This window comes from Sebastes umbrosus, chromosome 23 (assembly GCF_015220745.1).
Source record: "Sebastes umbrosus isolate fSebUmb1 chromosome 23, fSebUmb1.pri, whole genome shotgun sequence".
In the NCBI taxonomy this organism is placed as follows: Eukaryota; Metazoa; Chordata; class Actinopteri; order Perciformes; family Sebastidae; genus Sebastes; species Sebastes umbrosus.
The window spans coordinates 14053909-14077459 of NC_051291.1; the positions used below are offsets into that span (position 1 = coordinate 14053909).

General features: G+C 39.2%; 1 protein-coding gene across 1 annotated transcript; it reads right to left on the reverse strand.

Moving 5' to 3' along the window:
• Window positions 1-13798: 13798 nt before the first annotated feature.
• LOC119482464 (troponin I, slow skeletal muscle-like) lies at window positions 13799-16897 on the reverse strand. Its single transcript, XM_037759966.1, has 8 exons — window positions 16793-16897; window positions 16229-16238; window positions 16044-16085; window positions 15022-15063; window positions 14787-14918; window positions 14596-14685; window positions 14323-14505; window positions 13799-14214 (listed from the first exon to the last, which is right to left on the reverse strand). The coding sequence occupies exons 3-8, from the start codon at window positions 16062-16064 to the stop codon at window positions 14113-14115; spliced, it is 570 nt and encodes a 189-aa protein (XP_037615894.1). The 5' UTR covers window positions 16065-16085; window positions 16229-16238; window positions 16793-16897; the 3' UTR covers window positions 13799-14112.
• Between the last annotated feature and the right edge of the window lie 6654 nt (window positions 16898-23551).

Sequence of the window (23551 nt, forward strand, 5' to 3'; positions counted from 1 at the left end):
TAAAAACAACAAAAGTTGACCAAAGTGCTGTACAATTATACATAAAAACAACACAATTAAACACTAAGACCAACCTAAAACCAACAGGACATTTAAATAATAAAAGCATTAAGACCAATAGGAAAGGAAAAAAGGATTAAAATAGTCAACTCTCATGCCGAGCCAAAAGCCAAGGAATAAAAGTTCCTTTTTGAGGTTTGATTTAAAAACAGGCAGTGTGGGGGACAGCCGAACACCTGGAGGCAGAGCGTTCCAGAGCGTTCCAGAGCGTTCCAGAGCGTTCTAGAGCGTTCCAGAGCTTTGGAGCAAAGCATTCCAGAGCGTTCCAGAGCGTTCCAGAGCGTTCCAGAGCTTTGGAGCAGAGCGTTCCAGAGCGTTCCAGAGCGTTCCAGAGCTTTGGAGCAGAGCGTTCCAGAGCGTTCCAGAGCGTTCCAGAGCGTTTCAGAGCTTTGGAGCAGAGCGTTCCAGAGCGTTCCAGAGCGTTCCAGAGCGTACCAGAGCGTTCCAGAGCGTTCCAGAGCGTTCCAGAGCGTTCCAGAGCGTTCCAGAGCGTTCCAAAGCGTGCCAGAGTTCCAGAGCTTTGGAGCTGCAACTGCAAAGGCCGTAGTGGACCCGGTGATGTCAGCACGCAGCAGTGGGAAGCAGTGAAGCAACGTTTCACACATAAGTTTAAACAGGACATCAATGTAAACTGTTCATTCTGTGATGTATACTCCCAGAAACTCTTCTTCATTTATTCTGGCACTGTGACCATATAGCAAAAAGGCTGTGGAAGGACTTGAGTAGATTCATTATTCATAATATAGCCTAAGTTAGCCTTTAGCTGATTACTAGCCAGGCTGTTCTCATACACCGCTTGTAGTTATATCTACAAAAGTTATTGCACTGTAATTCGTATATATATATCCCTCAAAATCAATTTGTCAATCAGTGTAATCCAAGTAATTGCAAGTATGGCCGCGTAGGGAGGAGGTATGAATGGATGGGTGGGTGTTGTCCCATGATAAACCAGAAGTTATTTGTCATGTAACTTCCGTACTTTAGTTACGACACTTCCGGTGTAATTTCAACCGAAACCAGGACCTTTTCCTAAACCTAACTAATTCGTTTTTGTCACAGAACTTCCGTACTTAAGTTAGGCTACTTCCGGTGCAACGTAACCCCTTCCGGTTTGGTGTAACTTAACCACAATCTTCTCCAAACCCTAATTAAGTGTTTTTGTTGCCTAAACCTAACTAAGTTGTCTCCTGTGAAGACGGAAGTTTATTTTGAAATACTGGAGAGGAAATTGACGCTGGACATCGTAGGAAAACAGATGAAAAATTAGGAATAAACGTTTCATAAGATATCATACAAACCGTTGTACTAGTTTACCAATTCAAATCTGAATCATGCAATCAGTCAGATCCGTATTTGGTTGTGTTTTCTGGATTTGTAGTGGGGGGGTTTTCTGTGTTGTCAAATTGATGATGTTTTCTGAATTTGCTTGTTTTCTCAAGCTGCAGTCCATTGGGCTGGTCTGTCCACATCTCATTGCCTGACATTGCTCAAACAACTTCAGGCATTATTTGATAAAAGTGAGGGGATATAGATTCATTCGATGTGGTCTTTTACAAAATCTGGTAAAATTGGAATCTGGTGGTGTAGATGTGACTTCAACATGCGGGACGTCCTTGTTCTCCATGTGAATGTGTGATGTGATTAGTATCGCTTGTGGTGCTCTTCTTGTCACACAGCAGTCTTTGTGTGTTGGATGGCAGCAATTTTTTTCTGGGATGTTGCCCTGCAGGGATAGAAAAGAATGGCGTGGTGGAGAATGTAATAGCTTCCTCCTAATGCTGCTCACTTAGCAGCACAGTATGAAAATGATTTGATGAAATGTGGAGGTTTTCTTTTTACAGGTTCTCTTTAGCACATTCATATTCACCAGTTTCTTTTGGTATGCAAACAAATCATAACATTTTGGGGGGAAAAAAACTATACTTTGCTCCTGCTATGTTGAGATAGCAGTATGAATTTTTGCAAATTGGATCAGGCAAAAGGAGGCTGCCTTTTAGTCTGTGCCTCGGTATCTCTTGACTTCACCAAAAGGGAAATAAAAAACAAGTCAACCAGACAGATAGCACGCAAGCAGAGCAAGGAAAGGAAATGGGTTTTAGGTTTGCAGAGATGATCCCTCCTGATAGAGACTGAAGTGATATCTCACTGAGAGAGTGCTCGGCTCTTCTGGTCGCTGTAGTTTGATGCCTTTCAGATTTGCAGATTCAGCTGTTGCATCGCAAATATGCAGGAATTTATACTCCCCATTGCTTTCTTTGTGTTTGTGGTTAACAGAAGGATGGAAACATTATGTCACTTTTGATAAAATCTTAATTGTTTTTTCATCATCAGTCTTTTTGAAGTCCAAAGGGCCACTTTCAGCATGAGAAAATTACAGTTAATTGGTGTCAAACTGTCTAATGAAGCAAAGGACACTCTGCCCAATTCACCCATGAACAAGAGTGACATTAACAATAAGCTGTGATTACTGCTATTTTTACAAGAACAGAGGAAAAAAACTGAAATGTATTTGTATATATATTGTTAAAAGTTTCATAAAACTTGTTTAAAACAGCTCAGCGGAAATATAAATACCATATGACCTTGAGACAGTGAAGTATTAGGACCACCGCGGAGAGCCAGTGTGGGTGCAGCCAGGTCCATCCTTCCATATGGCTGCTTTACAAGCTGCATGAAGTGAAAAATGACTCGCGCGCCCGACCAGCGACACATGGCTGGAAGGAGACAAAAATGAGTTTTTCAGTGCAGATTGTAAAAATGGAAATGGTGCCAGGCCTGCAGTGACTTTGGTGTTTGGGTGACATCTGCGAGGTCCAGCTTTTCTTATTATGGACCTTCTGCTGGAGGAGGTGCATCCCACCTTTAACACCAATTACCTCACAGGGGAGTCTGAGGCCTGAGAGGGGTCACACATCCTCGATCTGAAAACGACAAGGACGGGACAAAAAAGTGTGATACGAATAATCAAGTTTTTCACCTCAACTATTCCATGCATCTGCAGATGAGAAAACTTTAAGAGCCCTTTAATACGTTTCTTGCCATGCTAGCAGATTTTTGAGGCTGTACTTTTGAGGCACAGCATTGCCTTGAGCTAAATGCTAATGTCAGCCTGCTTACATGCTCACCATGACAATGCTATCATGCTTCTTTTTAGCAAGTATAATGTGGTCGTGTATACCCCACAATTTGCAAAACACTGACCTTGAATGGTGAAGTTTATGTATAGACCTTGAATGGTTAAGGTTATGCATTGACCTCGAATGGTTAAGGTTACACTTTAAATTATTTGTGTTGTTTTCACAGTAATATTACAGTATTCTCCACCATTTCTCCACCGTATGTCCATTATTGCTAACGGCTTATGGCCCATTAAAGTTACTGGCTTTATTTGAAACAGATCTGCATTGTACTTGTATTGTTGTATCATTGTTTTGTAGTATTATTATTACTGTATTGTTCAAAAAAGTCAATTGTCCTTTTTTATTTATTATTTTACATCAACAGCTAAATAACAGTATTTTTTTGTAATAATTACAGTAGTAAAAAATAACATTTCATTATACAGTATGGCAAAAAATAACAGTTTAATACTGTACTTCAGCATGGTAAAAAAAAAAACGCAGTATGCTGAAAACTACTGTAGTTTTACGGTAATTTTACCGTGATATGAAATACAGCAACTAGCCTATTGGATAATTGTTGCCAGTAAATTATTGTTTATTTAACAATAAACATCTTACAGTGTAGACGTTGACCTTGAATCGTTAAGGTTAGGATAGGTCATGATTTTAATTTTGCAGGTATTAGCAAAGCTTTGGACAAATTACAATGTTGATGTGATAGTGGCGCTAGAGCAAAATTCAGCAGGTTACCAACATTATATACAGATATTACACTAAAAGCCCAAGATGTCAACCTCCTGGTGGTGCTACGGGAAAGTCAGAGAATCACCAAAGTTTTTATAATTTATCCTCCGGGCACAAAGAATGTCCATCCAACATTTGTTGAGATATTTTAGTCTTTAGACCAAAGCAGTGGACCAACGAACACAGCGACGTCGTCATCCCTAGAGAAATGTCGCTAACATGGCTCAAAAAGCAGACAAACCTCAGGTAAAAACTTTTAATTTCATCCCATTTAAAAGCTGTATAACCTTAGAAAGATCACTGATATTCAAAGTCGTCACTCTTGAGAAAGAGAAGTTTGAAAGTCGGCTGGATGTTAAAGTTTTGCCCCGTCTTCGGATCCTCCTCCGGAACTTTTAATTTCCAAACTGTGTTATATCAATATAGGCTTACTCCCCAGAGTCCTGTTGTGTCTCGGGTTTGTTGTTAAGTTGAAAGTAGACCAGCTGTATTCCCTCTCATTATTTAGAGGTGTTTGATGCAGAGTCTAACACAGACACACACTGAGTGCGCTGTTGTGAACCCAGAGCAACATTCGGAGAAACAGAAAGATGTCTTGGGAAACAGAGAGTCTGAAACAAACAAGGACTCCTGCCTTTGTTTTCGAATGGCCATGGCACTCAGCACCTACATATGAATTTGAAAAGGTTTCCATTTGAAGTGATAGCTCTCGTTCATTCTATCACTTCAGCATTTAAAGTGATTTCTCGCTTTTCCCCGATCTTCAGACTCCGCAATAAAAGTAAACTACCCTATTCTTTAGCTCTTTTTTGGGGGCAGCGCTCCTCATTAATATTGCTAAATGGCTTGTTGCATGAACCCGACTTGACTCAGAATACGAGAAATTTTATGCCCTAAAATGACTCATTGGTTATGGATATTTTATGTGTCATCACTATCCCTTTGGCATGAAAAGTTTAAGAAAAAAAAACACAATTGGAAAGGAAAGATTTATCAAAATGAGGCTGTCACTGCTATACTTCGTCATGAATGATGCCAAAGAAGTCAAGCAAGTTCACGTAGTTAAAAAACTGATGGAGAGGGGGAAAGTTAAAACCTGATGGAAAGGTGGAAAGAATTTAACGTTTTTCCAAGGACTTTTGAGCATTAATGACATTAAGAGAGATGTGATAAGAGCAGACGACACGATAAAGCAATTAATGTCAGGTAGAGATTAATTACTTGAAACGCTACACTTCATTAGTGACACTCGGCAGCGGTGCCAGTCGAGACGAGCAAGTCAGCGAGTCATTGACACCATGAGCATCTGGTAAGAACAGCACTTTAAATGATTCAGCCAAGTGGCAACGAGGGTTGTTTACTATTTACGCAGCACACAGCTGTCTTATAACGTTTAAATATGTTTTTAATTCCAATATGAATTGAAGGTCATCTTTTGATTTGAACAAGACTAAGAGTCAAGCGGCTCTGTGAGGCTATAGTTGGGCATAGCAGTGCTAAATACAAATATCAGCATGGTATTATACCAACACATTCTCACTCCCAACTTGTAAAATACTGATGCTTGGTCCATGGCCCTACGCTTCAAACTAGCAGTTTTGGACGTGTTGTTTTCCGCTCATTACATGCACAGTGTCTTTCAAAATAAATGTCCATATTCACAGGAAATGCACAGTTTATGCTCATTACATGCATACAGTGTCTTTTCAAAATAAACTTCCAATGTAGGTTTACTTAGTTTTTAGGTTAGCTTGGTTAGGTTTAGACAACAAAAGGCTTAGGAAAAGGTTGTGGTTTGGGTTAAAATGAGTTTGTTACGTAAAATAAGTAGACTTGTTGCTTAACTTACATACGTTAGCTAAGTACGTAAGTTACGCAACAAAACTAAGGTAAAATATGTCACCATTGACTTGGTTTAACACGGGACACAAACAGCGAACTCCTGGATGAAAGTCCATGTTTGTTTGACCCAACCAACCTCCGCGACCTCCTCCCTAAGCGGACTTTGTCGCTCTTTATACAACGTCAGTTGCTCTGACCATCTAATGATGACATAAATGACGCTAAAGGGTGCCTCATGTGTTGGTATCAGATGCAAAGTGCTACTGACCAAGTGTTGTATTTGATGAGTTGGGAGTGAGAACGGGTTGATTATGCTAAATGTGAATGCTAACATGTTGATTATTATTGATTCAGCAGGTATAATGTTAACTATGTTCACCATTAGTTTAACGTGTTGGAATGCTAACATTTGCCAATTAAACATAAAATACAGCTGAGACTCATGGGAATGTTATTAGTTTTGCAAATATTGGTCATAAACCAAAGTATTGGACAAATTGAAATGCACAAACCATGAATGTCTGTACCAAAATCTGTGGCAATCCATCAAGAACATGTTGAGACATTTCACTTGATGCGTGAAAGCTTTGACCTGCTGGTGGAGCTAAAGGTGCAAAGTCAAAGTTACTAGAATTCATCTTGAGGGGAACATGAATGTTTGTCCCAAATGTTGTGGCAATCCATCCAACTGTTGTTGAGACATTTCACTCTGACTCAAAAATGTTTACCTTCTAGTGGTTCTAGATGGATGAAACTTGGATCATCAAAGGTACATACACTTGTCTGGGAACCATTAATGTCGGTGCCAACATTTGTGTCGGTCCATCAAGAGGAGTGAAAACTTTTACTTGCTGAGTGGCGTTTAACAACAAGTCAGAGATCACCAAAATGTTCACAATTGATCATGAGGGGAATGTGAATATCTGCACCAAATTTCATGGCAATTCATCATCAATAGTCGTCGAGCCATTTGACTCAAAACCACAAACCTGGTGGCGCTGGAGGAAAATTCACAGAATAGTTATTAACAGTTATTGCGATAAATCACCCGGGCACCATGAATAGCTGTACAACACTTGCATCAAGATTTCAATTCAAATATTTAATCCAATAAGAGTAAGAGAAGCCCACACTGAATGTTTAAAAGACTGCACACTCATTTCATGAAGTACCTTCCTGAGGTGAGTCCAGGTAAGAGTCATTACTCTTCATTGATTTTTTCCTAGTATCTCTACAGCGAGGAGGAGATGGAGATAAAAGAGAAGCAGTAACAGAAGCAGTTTAGGCTTTGATACAAGAGATGTGGGTTATGAAAAATGGGCTGCACCTAAAGATTTTCCTAATATATTGTACATTCAGTTTAGTCAATATAGCTGTTTGTGCAAACCCTCTACCTACATGGTTGCTCTTTTCCAAAATCTTCCATGCTGGTTAATTCCAACATCACTATTAATAATTTATTGGGACAGGCTGTTCACACAGTCGCTGCAGGGAGACCTGAGGCGACGCAGGATCAGCCGAGCAAGTTTCTCTCTCTCTGTTTTGATTCCAGTGTCAAATGGCAACTCCAAGATTTTCCCCAGAAATTACCGGTAGTAGCCATCATGTCCATAACAGACAGACTTTGGGAACACTTATAAAAAGCAATTAAAACTAAAAAAATTGAATAAATAAAAGCTGTATTCTTGTTAAGTTGAATATAAGACTCCGTCTTTTGGAAGCATCCACCTGATTAAAGCAAGGCGAATCTTTAATAGCTGCATCTTGTTGACCCCTGGCCAGCTTTGGTGTCCAAAACCAATATCCATCAGCCCCCTCTCCCTCCCTATTGGCTCAGAGGAGATCAATAATGAGAAAGGAGCGAGGCCACAGGCACCTATTGTAGATTAACTTAAACCATTAGAGGTGACGGGTAGAAAAGTGTGGATGGTGCAGTGCTGGGATTAAGATGCACGTTGGCAGGGCATTGAGCTTTTCCCGTGATGAGAAATGAGGAGATAAAGTGTTCTTGAGGGTCTTGATTGAGAATTCAACACTTCCTTAAATTGGGCGAGTAACAAGACACGTCATGTTTAAGGTGAATGAATTGTGTGTGGTGAAGTAGGACACTGTTTAACACGCTAAAATATCACAGAATCATTGGTCATTTACCACCTTTATGAACAAGTCCTTGACTGCCGAGCAAATTCAAACAGTCCATTAAAAGGTGTGAATACTTCATGTTGCAACTGAGAAAATCCAAAATCTTTCATTCCCATATCGACTCACTTTCCTGTGTGATTTTGTAGATTCCCTCTAGCATAGTTCGGCGAACAAAGACAGACCAAAGCCTGTCACAGGTGGGCGGGGTGAGGCCTGACCTGCTGTGAACCACCGCCGAAGCTGATGAAACCGCCCTGAAACAGCTTTTAGAGAAAGACACACAAACACGGAAAATACTCAAAGACTTTCTCTCTCTGGTCCACTTAATATGTCACCTCTTACAACTCAAAGTGTTTCACTTCAGTCGAGTTTAAAAAAACATTTTAGAAAACTCAACGTGGAGTTAATTCAAAGCAGCACTAATCAATGTTTTGATGTTCACGATGGATCAAATGGCTATTTCTAATGTGAAACAACCATAGACTGAAGACGTGGTCACTGTGGCGTCACCCATTGGTTTGTGGACTACCGTTTTAAAGCCTTGAGTTTGACTTTTTGGCCGTCATTTTTGCCTTCTTGGTTATCCTATCTTGGTTTATTATTATCTTGGTTATTTGCAACAAGAAGTGACACGAGAGGGTGGAGCTAAGTACAACCAAACACTGAATAAGATGTGTTTAGGTGACCAAAATTTTACAATTAACTTTCATGAACTGAAAACACACTGTGAAAGCGTTAAGTTGTAAGATGAAAACACGGACAACTCCCAGACCGGACAACGCCGTGGTAACGACCTGTCAATCACAAGGTAGCCATGCCCTAAAGCATACCCTGCTTTATGGTCTATTTGACTCTAAATGGGACCATAATTTACTAAATGAACATCATGCTGTATTGAAGAAGACTTGAAACTAGCGATTGAGACTATAATGTTTACTGAGGTAATAAATCAAGTGAGAAGTAGGGTCATTTTCTCATAGACTTCTATACAATCAGACTTCTTTTTGCAGCCAGAGGAGTCGCCCCCTGCTGGCTGTTAGAAAGAATGCAAGTTTAAGGCACTTCCACATTGGCTTCACTTTTCAGAACAGGAAGTTGCCGCCTCCGTATTTCTACGTGTTTCTTAGCGTCTTTCACCTCATTGTTTTGGTTTTACAGCCTATAATTTTACTGATTTGGTTCACTCTCACTGCTCCTCATGAATCTATGCTATTTTTAGCCAAAAACCTTTCAACGTATCCTCACACAACGATTCGTATGCTATCTTACGAAAAAGTTCTTCCTCATTTTTCGCGCATTCTCCTACGAATGTCCATCAACACATTTGAATTTCCGCTTGATACATGCGTACTGTTAAAATAAATTTCAGTCTTCACAGGAAACAGCTTTGTTAGGTTTAGGCAACAAAACTACTTAGTTAGATTTAGGTAAAGATCGTGGTTTTGATTAAAATAACTTGGCGTAACTTAAGTACGGAAGTTACATTATGTGACAAATAAGTCAACGTTTGGGTTAAAATTAGTATTGAAGTGGTGCAATTCAAGTACAGTACTTACTATACATGACAAATAAATCAACGTTGACATCTGGTTTCACGGGGGATACGAACACCGGTCTCATGGATGACATTCTTGTGTTTTTGTCGGTCTTCATGCTGCCTGGTTCAGGATTATGTGGATTACAAATTGATGTCGTGGGATATATACAAATTACAGTGCATTGCTTTTCGAGGGTATAGCTACGAACGGAGTATGAGAACAACCTGCTTCCAAGAGGCCTAAGAAACAACTGTCGAAGAAAAATCTCACTAATATTGTCGTCAGCTATTATTTAAATCTTTCATTCTGTGGGCTCAGTCTGCTGTCTTTTCTCAATGCATATACTAAATATATGCCCACTGCCTAACACAGATTAATTGATACAGAAATACAACAAAAAAAAAATGAATTGAGTCTGGCTCATTAGGCAACTTGTAGTTTCAGCTCAAGTGAGGCGAAGTCAACCCTCAACCTATTAGTTGGGTCAAATGGATTAGCAATGAATAACAAATGTGTGTCTTCATTACTTTGTTTCCAGTCATTTCCATCTGCTGCTTGTGAACGTTTTATTGAGGTTGAAAAGAGATTCATCTCTCGCTCCGAATCCAATTAACACCTTTTGACTGAGGGGAGCATATAATGTGTGCGTATGTGTGTGTGTGTGTGTGTTGCTTTCAGTTTAAACCCTTGAATCCACCAGTTTTTAAAGCTCCTTTTCTGTGTCATTACCTCCAAATATAGAATAACATTTAGAAAAGAAACAGGATTTGCCTCAAGCTGCTTATTTGTCGCATCACCACAGAAACCTGTAAACACATACAGTAGCTAGTTAGTGCGGCAAAAAGCTCAGAGGTCACAGATATCGGCTTATTAAAGGACGGTCGCCCCAAACCAACAGGGAAATATGAAAGTGGAGAAGTGAATTAATGAATTTCTCACTTTGCTTTCTTTAAAACATTGTATTTGAGGTAGTTATTCCTGTGCCAGGAGGTGTAGGAACCCAAAAACATTACACTGCAGGTCTTCTCTTCAAACTAAAAAAAATTGAAAAAGGCTATTTTATTTGATTTTTACTCATAAAAAGGCCATAAACCTCCGCTTAATATGAAAGACTGTAACAGGGGTTTTAACCCTCAACAAAAAAGATTTAACAAAGAAAAAAGACAGCAGATATAAAGAGAAAATGTGTAACAATGTGCAAATAAATGATATAAATTAAGTGAATTTCCTTCATTTTGATGTGTCATGGTGACAGCTGTCTCTTACCAATCCAATCACCTGAAGATCCACCTGGCTGCACACCTGGTCCTCATTCCCTCATTATCCCAAAGGTTATATATACCTCCACAGTCCCACTTCCTGTTTCCAGAACATCCATGCTGCTCACCTGTTGAGCACTCCAGTCATGTCTACCTGACATTAGCTACCTTAGCTGCCTCCAAGTTGCAAACTACTGGCCTGTTAAAGTGCCTTAAATTCGACCTGCTCTGCTTGAGTTTCTGCAGCACCTGAACTGTGACAGGATATTGATAATGGGGGGAATTTATTTGCAGTTTAATTTTGGCAGGAGTGCGTACAAAAAAAGGAATCTTACATTTGTGCTTTTGTGAATTTGGCTCAGCATCACTTGGACTAATTCTAACTCTGGCACACCTATCTCGCTGAAAGACATTTTGACAAGATGCGTGACAACATTAGCTGCTGCACGAACAAACTGAGCCCGGAGCTCCCAGTCACCAGGGCAGCCTGTCTAATCACCAAGCCCACCCTCTGTTACTGTCAAATATATTCCAATAACGTCAGCCCACCCCCCAGTCCCTGCAGCAATAAATACACTGCTCGTGCTCTATGTTGAAGATTAATGACATCAATCACACTTCCTCATCAAGCCCCGCACACACGTAGACGCTGCAGACGTTGTAATCTGCCTCAGTGTTTTCCTCTTCGCACACTAAACTCTCATTTTTCTTTTCCTTTGGGTTATTCCATGAGTGAAATGAACTGGCGCTGCTTACAGCCACAGCGGTAATTATTTATTGTCAGGCTCCACTTCTTCCATCTCACGACTCGTGGAAATGATGGTTTCTTGTCTCTTCCAAGACAGGAGAGTCACAGTTTTTAAACATGGAGGGACGGAGGGAGGGAGTTTTCGTTAAGTTTAGTTGAGTCAATTATATTCATATAGCTTACGCAGAATTCACACCAGAGCAGCGGGGAAGTGCGGCCTGCGGCAAGCTTCCATGCAATGTCTATGAAAAGCTGCAGCCGGTGTTCCAAAGCTCAGCGAGATGCGAAAAGTTTAACTTTTAGCGGCGAAGTGCAGCCCGGGAGGACCCGCAGCCAATCAGTAAATACATCCTGTGACTCCTGTGACATGTTGACCTGTGTTACAAAGAATTTCTTCCCGCCTGAAACACATTAACACGCCTCCCGGCCGCAGAAAAATGTGATTATTGCGGCGAGCCGCTCTTCACTGCTGCCTGGTGTGAATTTGGCGTTAAAATCATGGATCGGCGTAGCCGTCAAGAAACTTCCAGGATTTGTGTTTTGCTTTCAAGCAGGCAGTAACTAACTCTCTTCCTGAAAACATTTTCTATTCATAAAATTCAGATTTTTTCCACGGACGCCGTTTTTAACATTAAGTTTGACACAATTCCTCAATATTTTCTAAAGAAAATACAAATTTATAATCTTCTAATATAAACAACAATTGTCTGTCATTCTAAAAATTCAAAGTTACCAGATAAAAGACGTAAACTTTTCTTTTCAGACACTTTTCAAGTCAGTTTTGTTATTAAAAATCTAGATAATTGCACCTGCAAGCCAGAGAATGAAAATGAGAATCTTAAAGCTGAAAACAAATATTGAATTCCCATAGCTCAACACACTTTTCAGCTAACATTTTCAATATGATAGCAGTAGATGTACTGCATTCTTCTGATTGTGGACTGCCACCAAGTGGCGCTGACAATGAAGCACAATGCGTTGTATCCCATAATGACTGACTGTCTTGGTTTGAGTTTTGGCACATCAAGCCACACTTTAACGTGTTTGTCATCTCAACAAGTTTCATCAAAGACTCTGTCGTCATGACCTTTTTTAGCATTTCACAGTCACCGTGTGGTGTTGACACTCTGGATAGCACATCTGGAGCATTTATCGTATGTGAAGGTCGCTCTCATCGGTGCCTATTTATAGACACTGAATGTGTCGGTTGCTTTACATTATCAGCTTGCTAAGCCAAGAGTGCAAGAGGTCATATATCAGCTTTTCATAATTAAACACACACACATTGGAGGTTAATGATGGAACAAACAGAGAAAGGATGTGCCTTTTCACCGTCCAGATTTCACACAATCGTCAGACATTGTTAGTGAATTTTGGTATATGTGAGAGATGAGTATCAGCTGTCCCTAACTAGCCCATAAAAAGCATGTATTACACCAACTGACACTATTATTGGTGTTGCTGTCATACTTCAAATAACGATGGCTGGGCGACAACAGCCAGTTGAAGCACATGCATGCGTGCAATGTGCAGGACAACAATGCCAGTGGGTTTTGGTTTCCAAGGCGAGGAGTTATGGAGGACAGCGTCACGGCTAAAAATACTCGGCCCAGGTGTTCCAGAGTCTAAGACTGAAGTCACGTCTCCTGTGGTTTATTTCTATCATCAAACTACTCTAAAAATATCAAAAAGAACTGCAGAAGAAGTTTTTTCATTATTTCTGAAATGATTAAAGTCTGAAAAATGAGCTGTTTTGTCAGTTATTATCAGATTGCAAACTTTGTCTGCTCAAAATGTGTTACAATCTGGTAAAAGAAACTGTCTTTATTAATATTTATGACTTGCAATTGTCATTGAAATTGACTTTAAATTAGGGCTGTCAAAATTAACGTGAGCTTGTCATGAAGGAGGCTAAACTTACGCTAAATTTTGGAGAGGAATAATCTGTCAAGGCCATTTTCATTAGGGGTCCCGTGGCCTCTGACCTCCATATATGTGAATGAAAATGGGTTCTATGGGTACCCACGAGTCTCCCCTTTACAGACATGCCCACTTTATGATAATCACATGCAGATTGGGGCAAGTCACAGTCAAGTCAGCACACTGACACACTGACAGCTGTTGGATAATCATACAATTAATCAATTGACAGCCCTACATTAAATGTGTTTTTGCAAGATCTATTTAAACATGATGAGGTTGAATTTAACTAGGTAACACCTGTCGCGCCCCTCCTCCTCCCTTGATGTATTTTTTGAATCCATCATGAGTTAAGCTGCTTAACGTGCCGCGCATAAACCGACAGGTGCCAGCAAAATGAAACGTGATAAAGTCAAGTACGGATATGGAACATCAAAGACTGAAGCTTTATTCCACTTTAATTGTCTAAAGATGTCATAACAAAGCAAAAATAATGTTCTTTGGTGATAAAAAAAAAAAAACAATGGGTGTCTACTCATTCTACATTTTTCTTTAAGTGCTTTGAGTCATTGCACAGAAAATAGCCGCCTAGAAAAATTGAGGAGAGGTTATACATGCTTATGACCTTTATGTTTTTAAGTCACTTAGCCTCCGGGAAAACTATTCCATATTTCCGTCTAGACAACTTCCTTTTCCCCGCTCTTAGTCGACCAGCTTCATCGTCCTCAAAGAGCGTCTCACTTATCTCCGCCGCCCGTGTCGAACATCTTCTTGCGGCCCTCCATGCCTGACATGGCCTCCACGTTCTTACGCCAGTCACCCACTTCATTAGTGAGCACCTGGGGTTGAACAGAAATGGAAAAAGACAAAGTTGTTATTTTGTTATCTCCAAAACAACGGAATTTCTGGCATCAGGCTAAATGTGTGGGACTCTGGAAGACCAGTACCTTGTCCTGTTTGACGTCCTCCTTCTTCACGGACTTGAGGTTGGCCCTGAGGTCCATGGATCCTTTGTGTTTGGAGCCCAGCAGAGCTCTCATCATCTCATCTGCCGACACCCTCACCTTCCTCAGGGCAGGCTTTTTGAACTTGCCTCCAAGGTCCTGTATCTTCAGCTTCAGCTCATGGATCTAAAAAAATACGACAGAAATGTATGAAAGCCTCTTTTTAAAAGGTATAAAGACTGAATCATTGAATAAGGAGAGAGTTCAGAGACTCACATCTTTGTTGTGTTTGCCCACTTTGGATTCACAGTCGTATCTCTCCTCGTCCGTAACATCAATTTTTGAATGAAGCTCCCTGCACATTTTCTGAGGGGGAAAAGGCGGGTTTTAAACATATTTCTCAATCATGCTCATACATTTTCTGCAGTAGAAAAAGATGTTCTTTTTTTGTGGTTTATGAGCCGTACTTGTAGGTCATCCAGTGATAATCCAGACAGCTGCAAAGCAGGCAACTTCTCTCCAAGATAGCGGCCCTTCTCCTCCTCCTTCTGCTGCCTCTCATTCTCCAAATCCTCGCAGGCTCTCGAGAGGAGAAGAATCTGATCGGACAAAACAGATGCAATCAAAACGTGGTGCATATTATATAATAGTGGTTACTGGTCGTTGCCAGGTGGTGTAGGTCAAACAAAATAGGTATATCACCTTGAGGGAGAGCTTGCGAGAAGCCGAGATCTTCGACTTCGGCTGTGGAAAAAGATATTTGTCAATATTATTTCAAAATTGACTATTATATTTAAATGATTCTTCAGTTTTCTAAGGAGACATATTTTATATACCGAGGATGGACAAAATTACAAGTACACCTTGTACAGGCTCTTCTCATACACTGTTCGTAGCTATACCTACAAAAAGTTGTTGTTGTACGAACTCTCAGATGTATGTCGCTTTGGACAAAAGCGTCTGCTAAATGAAATTGTAGAATTGTAGAAAAGTAATGCAATGTAATTTGTATAAATACCACAAAATCAATTCCTATGTAATACACATAATTGTGAACCAGGAAGTATATAGAACGCCACATAGGGAGGAGGTCTGGATGGACAGGTGTTTGTACCCTGTGTGAAATAAATATATAATAAATTTGTGACGTAACTTCCATACTTAAATTACGCCACTTCCGTTAGTTATTTAAACCCAAACCACGATCTTTTCCTCAACCTAACTAAGTTGTTTTGTTGCCTAAATATAACCAAGTTGTTTCTTGTGAAGACGGAAGTTTATTCTGAAAAGACTGTATGCATGTAACAAGCGGAAATTGACACGTGTTGCTGAACATTTGTTGGAAATTTGTAACTTTTTGTAAGATATCATATGAGGATACATTGTATTATCATAAACTGCATGCAAATTTTCGTTTTTGAGGACTTTTATTTTGGAATCCCTCTGAGATGTTACTGCTTAGCTCAGCAGCAGTTCTGACACTTGACTAAACTGTTCCATATACAGTAGAAATATGCATATGGAAAGACCGGTGAGCGTCCAACTCGCTGCAGCAAAAGATAATGTGTTATTATTAGGATGAAGTCAAGGGGAAAGCTCTCAGTGATGCTGATAACAACTCCTGCCAGATAACCACTGCCAGATCTTTGCCACGTTGTGAATCTGGACAATGTGTCCCCTCTCCATGAATGGAAGATTAACACTGTGGGATATTGCTGGCTCACCTTAACCCCTTTGGGATTCATCGCTCCGGGTCAGTCGGGCTCCTGAAACCCAAAGCAAGGGACAAATAAGGGCGATGATGCTACAGGCAACAGTTTGATCTATTTAAATAGTGAACACAGCTATATAATTACACAAATATGAACCATGACAGTAGCATTCAGGGATAGAGGATTAATTTTCTTACCTCACGTTGACTATAATCACAAAAACAAACAGCACATGAGAGAAACAGAAGTGTGTATTAGTGCAGTTTAGGGGTAATGTGTCGCCCAAGGCGCCATGTAGCAAACAGTCCTCAACATCCCTTGACAAGAGGATTTAAGCACAGACAAGGCAAGAACTACTCCCTCCTATATTCACAGCATCTCAGTGGGGTTTTTTTTTTCAGTATCACACCTCAACAGATTTGTTAAAAAGCTCTTGATCTGACAAAACAGACAGAACAGTGACAGCTGTTGTCACAAGTAGACGATTTGGCAAATCAAATATTCTCATTAGGGCTGACACGTTTCACAAAGATCGAGTAATTTAATAAAACACTTGACAAATAAAGGCTTTGCACACTGTAAAACTGTTAAAACATGGTCTATAATAACAGCTCTACTGGAAATACTCCTTCAGATTTTCATTTACGTGAACCAGAACCAAAAAAAAAGACAAATAATTTTACAGAACATTATTATAAACTAAATAATCTGAAGAATTTACTGAAAGCTTTAAACACACAATGAAGAAGTGGTTGTTTTACCTGTGAATGGATGTCTATAAAGACGTAGAGAGTCAAACAGTGGGTGCCGGACACAATGGGCAGCTTTTTATGTGAGCTGTGTGGACAGCAGATATAACGTCTCTTCCCAAGAATGTGCTGGCAGCGTAACAAGCATGAATATCACCTCCCCTGATGCTACGACAATACCAGGGGAGGGTAAGAATAAATCATGAGTATTACCTTAATGGTATTGTCTACGTATTGCCTCCTGTTGATTGAAATAATCTTTTTTCCCCTTTTGAATTGTAAAAGAAAAATAGGCTAAATCAATCCATATAATAGTCACAAATATTGACATATTGTATCTTTCACATTTAGGAGAAAGGGAAAAGTTTGAAATGTTTTTTTTCTTTCTTGCCAAGAGAATATGTAGCTGGAGCCAGAAGCTGGTTAGTACAATAACCAAAGTGTAAAAATGTTAATTCATATTTTTATGGGAAGTTATGTGCCAGACTATTTCTTGGCCAGGACCAGTAGCTAAGCAACTAGCAGTCGTTTTTACATCTAATTCTTCTTCTTCTGATTAAAGAAGCCCTATTATGCTCATTTTCAGGAGCATACTTGTATTTTGGGTGTCTAATAAAACATTTTTACACGATTTAATGTTTAAAAAGTGCACAACCCCCCCAAAAAAACACCCTCCCAAAAAGCCCATTCTGTTGTGATTGGTCAACCGAACCAAACTTTTCAGACTCGGCTCCAGCTCCGCTCTAACTAGCTTTGTTTGAGGGCGTGCCAAACTAGCTGCTAGGTGGGTATGATGCAAATGTTACTTGGTGACATCACCACGTTACGGGAGAAAAGGCGTGACTTCAAGAAAAGGCGTTTTAGGCAGTTCAGGAGCAGTGTTTCTGTGGGGGAGAGTAACTCCCTTTGGTGTGGACTTTGGGCTTTAACTTTGCAGACCTTTTACATACACAAAAAACTATATAACACACAAATATGATAATAGGTCCTCTTTAGAAATTAAGTTGAAACATAAACTAAGCATGTAACATAAGTAATTAGATTCATGAGTTATAAGTAAGAACCAAGGACCAGACAGGACCAAGAGTTCAAACTCTAGCTAAGTAATAATACATTTGATGAGGTCAATACACACCCTAAAGACCTCACACATAGTAATAGAGCACAATCACAATCTAAGAATAGGTCAGCTCCCATCACAGGCTGCTTTTAACTATCAACGCGTATCAGATTTAAAGAAACAATTCACTCATTTATTGTTCCCTTTCTGACTGTTTCTGCGTCATTAGTCAAACATGTCATCAAGTACAAAGGTTAATCGCATGCAGGTCATACATGTGTATCTGTATGGCAGCCATGCAGAGACTGTTAGCGCTTGTCACTCTGATTTATTTATTAGGGGTCAAGTGTAGAGACATTATCGAGGTCAAATAACAGGAATTACTGTGTGACAATTGATCTGAAAATAACAAAAGGTTGTTCCACTTTTTAGCACATTGACTTTGAGTTCATAGGTGGAATAGCAGGCTTTAATAGCTGCTGTAGTGAAGATATATAGCCTAATTTATTGTCTCAACAGTCTCATTAAGAAGATGGAAAACAGAGACGGAAAAAAGATGAGACACAATCCATCCGGATCTGTTTATCACTCTTATTGATGCTCTGCTGCAATGACTGATGTTCTGTCAGTGACTAATAAAAAGACATAAATTGAAATAAATGTCCTTAAGTTCATGTGCCAAAGCTTGTCTCTCTGATTCCAACTACATTGTTATTTGACAATGTACCGTTTCACAGTCAACCACAGTCTGAATAGGCCACACAAGTAGAACACAAGTTTCTTTATTTAGCCTATACAGCAGCATTCCTAGTATTCAATACAGTCTTCCAAGATAAAAAAGAACAGAATTAAAAATAGCCTACGGAGATTCTTCATAATGAAAAGCATTCATTATGTGAGAACATTTCATAAACACATCTGTCAAAGGTTTTGACTCAAAACCACGTAGCATGGAAACACATTTAATTCAGATACAGCCTGTTGGTAATTTGTTCATTTTCAACAGTCGCAACGTTCACTGGCAACTGGCGAACCGCCCCACGACGACTCTTTCATTCCCCCAACAGTGATATAGATTAGAGAATATTACAGATCCAAGACTAAAAAACTCAGAGAAAAAGTTGCAATGACACTGAGCCATGGTCGGGGCCATAGATTCTAACCTGCACAAACCTCAGTCAGATAAAGGATCAATGAGTCAGGCAGACCAGACTAACATATTATTTACTGATGGCGGGTTAACAAGGGGGATGCATTTTGGTCATTTTGCTAACTAGGGGGATGGCATCCCCCTTAATCCCCCCTAAAATCACCTATTTGATACAGCACAAAATGAACCATGTGAAAAGGTTGAGAACATGGATGTAGGCTATAATAAAAACTGGATACCGGACTCCAAGATGGCGCCTATTCAGTTCAATGAGAATGGCTCCTCGCCTGGCGCATACGCCAAAGAAGTTTTCTATAACGTCCAGGTTGACGTCCAGCGTCACAGATTTTGAAATTGCTTTTCTCGGCTCGAGGAAAGTTTTGCGAATATAAAACCTTCAATGATCAAAAATTCATAATAGAAAGACCTTAATCAACCTTGTTTTGCACTTAAAGATGTCCTGTCAACAGTTTTACAGATGCCTCTTTTACAATGGTGTTCTATGGGGCAAGTATTTTTGGGGCCTAAGGGGGATTTTTCGCTGCAATACCACAAGTGGCCACTGGAAAAAAATTGGAAGCAAAGCTGAGTGGCGCATGGTATCCAGGTCTTAATACACATCTATGGTTGAAAAGTTGTACAGTGTAGGCCTATTTGATCATTAAATCCCTGTGTTGTTGTCTTCACTCCAGTTGACTTTGACTCTTTGTCCTGTCACATGTGTGTTTTTGTATTTACATTGGCTGTCAACTATTTCTTGGCCGGACCTAATCAAGATTTCAGAGCATGAGAGCTAATCTCGGCCTGCAGCTCTCTGACACGTCTTGCAAATCACTTCTAACCCCCGAGCATCAAGTTTCTCTTCTTTCCACTGGCTTATACTGGCATAAAGCTGATGCAAGTGCTAAGGTGATTTCGGTAAACAGAGCATTAGCGACAAGGACGTCTTCAGAAGGGTCACATGTTGAACTTTTGCTCTTTGTGAGTCGTGAGGACTTCTCAGAGATTAGAAAATGAAGGAGAATATTTGTCTGCAGGAATAGCATGTTCAAACTTGTTGGCTTCTGTGGGAAAACATTTATAGAAGGGCTTGGTAAAATAGCATTTTGATGCTAAAACATACAGTACATACCAAAATTTGACACCATTGGGAAGCTAATAGAATGATATAAAAACCTAAAAAAAGAAAAAAACATTAAAATAAATAAATAAATAATGATAATGGTCCCGCCCTTTAAGTGATATCTTTTGTCTGATTCTGATATATCTGCATTTGTCACCTTGAATATCTTATTCCTTATGTCATATCGCCCCACACAAAAATCAAATATATGTTTGCATATGTAAATTACATATAATAATATGTATAATTATAATATAATTATATGTCACCAATATCCAAAACAAATATGTGCTTTATATGTGCATAGATTTGGAAAAATATATTAAAGTAGGCCATTTTCATATATTTCTTAGACATATTTAATATAGACTATATAAATACTCATATTGGGTATGAATATATTTTTCTTATATTGATTAAACATATATCCATTGTTTTTTTCTTGTATGTGTCAGGATTCAAAATATATAATATTTTACAAATATAGTAAAATCATCAAATGTAAAAATGCATAAAAACAGTTTAGAAATTTACTTTTTATTTATTTATAAACACCAATTTTACTTGCTGATAATGCCTTAATAAATTTTTACACTACAGGCCTCTTAACATTTTCAGTCCAGATTAATTTCCAGGTAGCAGATATATAATCTATTTGACATGTGCACTCAAAGTTCCTGTTAAATTAGCGCTACAGTGTCAGACACCATCCGGTGTTGCTTCCAGAGGGTTGAACAGGAGCTGCAGAGACAATGCATCAGTGAGCAATGAGAGGCAATAAAATGAGGAAGACGCGGGGGACACAACAAATGTTCATGTCATCATTTTCTTTTTCATGTGATCCTCAGCAGGTGGCAGCGCTATTTCTGCTGCAACCCAACTCCCTTCTGTCTCCACACAGACACACACACAAAAAGAAAACACACAGAGAGAGGCCTAGGTATCAGGGAAGTGATTGTAATGCACTTTATATTGTTGCTGCTTTAGGTGACAGCTCAATGTGTCGCCACATAGCTCTCTTTAGTGGTCGTAAATCTGAACTATTTGACCCTGTTTTGAACCTTTGGGATGGAGAGAAAGAACAGAGGACATTATTCTCCGAGGCAGGCTGTTGATGCGTGAACTTCGAGGGTTTCAGTCCGTCCTCACCTGCTCTTTGAAGTGGTGTTTGTTTTGTCAGTTGTCTGCTATATGATCCATCTGAACCTACTGTCTCAGCCATGAAGTTGACTTTGAGGTCTGAGGTGTCATTTGAAACCACTGTGTATTGCACATAACATGACCCAAACAAGGTTCATGTCTATTATTTAAGAGGTACGGGGTAATGTACACTAAATGTAGAATATTTCAGGGACACTGACACTTTTCATATTTGTATACTGAGTGATGAAAAGTACATTTACTCACATACACATTACCAAAGTGCAGTTTTGAGTAGAGTATTCCCATTTTATGCAATTCAGCGGGAAATATTTTACTACATTTATTTGACAGCTGTAGTTACTCTAAAACCAATTGTCAGTTTATTAAATTAAATTAAATTAAATTTTAAATTAGAGTTAAAATTAGCTCCATCTCGACCAGCTACAAATGCTATACTTGCTAATAATAATTTTAATTAATTGACATTTTTCAATGCATGACTTGTAATGGAGTATTTTAAAACTACGGTATCACTATTTTTACTTAAAGGTACAGTGTGTAAGATTTGGCGACATCTAGTGGTGTGGTAGCAGATTGCAACCAACTGCGTACTCCTCTGCTCACTCCTCCCTTTCCAAGACTGCGGTAACGTGAGCAATGGCATTCACCTCGCTCGGAGGTTACCGTAATAACACTACTTTAGTTAGCAACGGAAGTCAGACGGCGGCTCACGTTACCGCAGTTTCACAAGCATGTCGTAGATATGGTGGCCTTCAGGTGACGTAAAAACGTGAAAGGCTCTATCTAGAGCCAGTGTTTGGTTTGTCCATACTGGGCTACTGTAGAAACATGACAACACAATGGTTGTAGTTGACTAGTTATGAACATTATATTCCTTCTCTGCTAATAGATTCCCTGAAATCCTACACACTGGCTCTTTAAGTAAATGATCTGAATAACCTCAGTGATATTTACTGATATTTATCCAGTTTTTTCCATCCTCCCATATCTCTGTTTCCTCACACTTTCTGGACTTTGTACAGAACGACACAGCGGCCTCGTTGTTTGGACACACAGATCACAGAGAGCAGCTGACATATGACTTCAGCCAAGTGGCCTGCCATGACATCCCTCCGTCCGCTGGTCTAACCTTGACGCTGGCCACAGAGTTTCCCGGCAGTCCTCCTTCTGAGTAGCCAACATTTCTCAGCTACCCGCACTCTCATCAGCTTGTATATCTTGATGAGGCTGTGAGATAACTGCAGGATGGTTGTTGTTATTGTGAGCTAGGTTGTAGGCACCTAAAGGGAGATGTGCATTTGTATGCTTTTTTTGTCTGTTTTTGGAATTATTGTATTTTTTAAATGTGTTTTCTATATGTTTTTCGAGTAGTGTGATTGCAAGTGATTTATTTATTTATTTATTTATTTATTTATTTATTTATTTATTTATTTATTTATTTATTCATTTATTCATTTATTTATTTATTTATTCATTTATTTATTATTAAGTGTCTTTTATGACATGTCTGTTTAGTTTGTAATAGCCTTCCTTTCCATCCCTTCTTATTTACATTTAATGCAATTCTGTTATCTTTGAGGTTGTTTTTAGCCTTGAATTTTTAGTTCATTGTATACACTTTTAACTTTCTACCTCTCCGTTTGTTTACTTTAAATTGATGTATATCTGAGAATATATAGGTAAAGGTCTCTTTAAGTGCTTCTGTGTACATATCGTGCTTTTATACAGTCAACAGTTTTATACAGCCAATACGTGCCTTTTTCTATATCTTACTGTTTATTTATACTATATATTGCATATTCTAACTTTAGATTTTGGGGGGTTTTAATTGAGAGTATTGGTAAAGATTGTAAAGATTCCTGTGGTTCCTGCACAGGATGAACTATTTTTGAAGACATTTGGCCCTCATACATTGAAGATACCAAATTCTCACACACAAAGACACATTCAGGGAGAAAACAGAGCTGGCAGCCAAGATAAAAAAGGTAACTAAAAATGCCTCCACCCACACATATGATTTTTTTATTATTATTATTATGGGAAATAAAGCAACTGCAATACTGACTGTGTCCACACGAGGGAAGCAGAGTTTTATTTCACACAGCACTGCAGCTGCTGGTGTGCAGGAAAATCAGAATAGAAAAGAAAAAAATGTAATATTTCAGAGCAGAATGTGAGTATACTGCCTAATTTTGTAAAAGATAAATTTGTAGAATATGTCTGGATCATAAGGTGACTTCCGTGTGGAGTTAGGGCAGGCGTCTGCAACCTGCG

Bases quoted from the DNA above. Each gene is read 5' to 3' on its own strand.
- LOC119482464 (XM_037759966.1), bottom strand. From the start codon at position 16,064: ATGAATCCCAAAGGGGTTAAG. The intron at 15,064-16,043 runs GTGAGCCAGCAA...CTTTTTCCACAG, and splicing joins TGAATCCCAAAGGGGTTAAG to CCGAAGTCGAAGATCTCGGC. The intron at 14,686-14,786 runs GTACGGCTCATA...TTTCCCCCTCAG, and splicing joins TATCACTGGATGACCTACAA to AAAATGTGCAGGGAGCTTCA.